Source organism: Lolium perenne, chromosome 7 (genome assembly GCF_019359855.2).
Source record: "Lolium perenne isolate Kyuss_39 chromosome 7, Kyuss_2.0, whole genome shotgun sequence".
Classification (NCBI taxonomy): Eukaryota; Viridiplantae; Streptophyta; class Magnoliopsida; order Poales; family Poaceae; genus Lolium; species Lolium perenne.
In genome coordinates, this window is record NC_067250.2 from 314,141,354 (window position 1) to 314,144,466 (window position 3,113).

Sequence of the window (3,113 nt, forward strand, 5' to 3'; positions counted from 1 at the left end):
GAAGGCATCCAAGGTAAATTTTGAAAGTGGCTTATTATTGGGTACGCACCGACTTGTGTAGCGGTCGTTCAACAAGGACGTGTCGATGGCGAGCTCCGTCATTGACCTTGACGGGCCTGGTCCTACTCCGGCACTGGCACCTGAAGTGAAGAAGGAGGACTCTTCCGAGGACTTTGAGTTCGGTTCGGACGGCGACGATGGCGACGGCGCCGACATCGCCCTCGACTTCAGCGCCTTCGACCGCTAGTTTTAGTTTTTTCGTCTTTCAGTTGTTATTTTGCAAACTTTGTATGAATTCGAATGAAATCCGACATTTCGTGCGAATTCAAACCCTATAAACTACTAGTTGAATGCCCATGCGTTGCTATGGCTAATATATATTTCCTTGCAACATGTCAATACAATACATGCAAAAAATCTTATATGCATGAAAAAAGCCACCATATATGCATTCTTAAAATCCATAACACTGTACCTCGTCGGAAGTAAATTTTGACAACCGATATAACTGATATCGTTTGAATATGAAATAAGCACTCAAATAATTATTTTGTATTAACAAATATCTACTCCTCGGTGCTCCTTAGATATTGTTGTACAATGTGAAGGATATTTCCATTTGCTTCATTTTCATGGTACTTGACCAAACGTAAAAAAAATTCCCCGCTCGTAACACTAGTAGAGAACATGCCTTTTGTCCAGCACCCCTGGGAGCAATAGTCCCGGTTTTAAAACGAGCCGGGACCAGTGGGGAGCATTTGTCCCGGTTACAAACCGGGACCAAAGGACTACCCTATGGTCCCGGTTTGCCTTACCAACCGGGACAAAGTCCTCATCTGCCTACATATACCTTCCCCTGCCCAAGTGTGAGCCACACTTAGCCATTTTTCCACTTCTTATCACAAGAGGGGTGTATGTTGCTTTGCTCTCTTCATATGCACAAGTGGTGTTCGATGAAATGCATAAGAGGTTTTGCCACTTGAGTTCACACAAAACAAGCCACACTTAACTGTTTTTTTTCTTCTCCATCAAGGTTAACAACTTTATCCTTTCATCTGTCATTGATAAAATGCATGTGTGTGTATATATATACATCATTTCACTAATCATGATGTTCTGTAATGGTTTTTGATAAGCTTAATTATATTATACAGATGAATCAGCAATGGATGTACATTGACCGATGCTTTAACAAGTTCACTTCGGGCCTGAGAAATTTTATCAACGTGGCTGAGACAAACAAACATGGTGGCTTTATGTATTGTCCATGTGTTGACTGTAAGAATGTCGTAAATTACTCTTCCTCGAGTACCATTCACAGCCACCTGTTGCGGTCTGGTTTCATGCCCCAGTACAATTGTTGGACCAAACACAGAGAAAGATGGGTTATGATGGAAGACAATGAAGAAGAAGAAGAGGATGATGACAACTATCCCATGTTCCCTGAATACGGTGATACTGTAAATGGGGGTTGTTTTCCATCAGAAGGCAATAAAGACAATGAAGAAGAAGACCAAGAAGCACCAGATGAGCCTGCTGATGATCTTGGTCGGACCATTGCTGATGCAAGAAGAGAATGTGAAACTGAAAAGGAAAGATTGAACTTCGACCAGATGTTAGAGGATCACAACAAATTGTTGTACCCGACTTGCGAAGATGGCCAGAAAAAGCTTGTTTGCACACTGGAATTGTTGCAATGGAAGGCAGAGAAGGGTATCACTAACTCAGGATTTGAAAAGTTGCTGAAAATAATTAAGAAGTAGCTTCCAAGGGGTAACGAATTGCCCGCCAGTACGTACGAAACGAAGAAGGTTGTCTACCCTCTAGGATTAGACGTGCAAAAGATACATGCATGCATTAATGACTGCATCCTCTACCGCGGTGAGTACGAGAATTTGGATGCATGCCTGGTGTGCACTGCATTGCGGTATAAGATCAGACGAGATGACCCAGGTGATGTTGAGGGCGAGCGCCCCAGGAAGAGGGTTCCTGCCAAGGTTATGTGGTATGCTCCTATAATACCACGGCTGAAACGTTTGTTTAGAAATAAAGAGCACGCTAGGTTGTTGCGATGGCACAAAGAAGGCCGTAAGAAAGACGAGATATTGAGGCACCCTGCTAATGGGTCCCAGTGGAGAAAAATCGATAGAGAGTTCCCGTACTTTGCAGAGGATGCAAGAAACTTAAGGTTTGGTCTAAGTACAGATGGCATGAATCCTTTTGGAGAGCAGAGCTGCAGCCATAGCACCTGGCCTGTGACTCTTTGTATCTATGACCTTCCTCCTTGGTTATGCATGAAACGGAAGTTCATTATGATGCCAGTGCTCATCCAAGGCCCGAAGCAACCCGGCAACGATATTGATGTGTACCTGAAGCCATTAGTTGATGAACTTCTACAGATGTGGTCCATAGCAGGTGTACCTGTGTGGGACGAGTACAAGAAGGAGGAATTTAACCTACGAGCGCTGCTTTTCGTTACCATCAATGATTGGCCTGCTCTTGGTAACATTTCAGGACAGTCAAACAAGGGATACAATGAATGCACACACTATTTAGATGAGCTCGAAGGTGAATATTTGGATAAATGTAAGAAGGTCGTGTACCTGGGGCATCGTCGATTTCTTACGCGTACCCATCCCGTAAGAAAGAAAGGCAAGCATTACAATAGTGAGGTAGATCACCGGAAGAAGCCTGCCAAGCGTAAGGATGTTGATATATTTGGTATGGTCAAGGATCTAGAAGTAATATTTGGAAAGGTTCCTGGCGGACGGTCTGTTCCGAATGACGCCGCTGGACACGCGGCCATGTGGAAAAAGAAATATATATTTTGGCAGCTACCCTATTGGAAAGTCCTAGAGGTCTGCTCTTCAATCGACGTGATGCACGAGACGAAGAATCTTTGCGTGAACCTGCTAGGCTTCCTGGGCGTGTACGGGAAGAAAAAAGATACACTAGAAGTACGGGAGGACCAGCAACGTATGAAAGACCCAGAAAAACTGCATGAGACAGATAAATGACGTCATTACTCCAGCTACGCTCTTACAAAAGCAGAGAAGGAAATCTTTTGTGAATGCCTAAATAGTATCAAGGTCCCGTCTGGCTTCTCCTCCAAT

General features: G+C 43.9%; 1 protein-coding gene across 1 annotated transcript; it reads left to right on the plus strand.

Moving 5' to 3' along the window:
- The first annotated feature begins 2,000 nt into the window (after positions 1-2,000).
- On the plus strand, positions 2,001-3,017 carry LOC139834033 (uncharacterized). Its single transcript, XM_071824417.1, has one exon. It carries the CDS (start codon positions 2,001-2,003, stop codon positions 3,015-3,017), a length of 1,017 nt encoding a protein of 338 aa, XP_071680518.1.
- Positions 3,018-3,113: the final 96 nt, after the last annotated feature.

Excerpts from the sequence above, each read along its gene's own strand:
- LOC139834033 (XM_071824417.1), top strand. The coding sequence starts at position 2,001 with ATGTGGTATGCTCCTATAATACCACGGCTGAAACGTTTGTTTAGAAAT.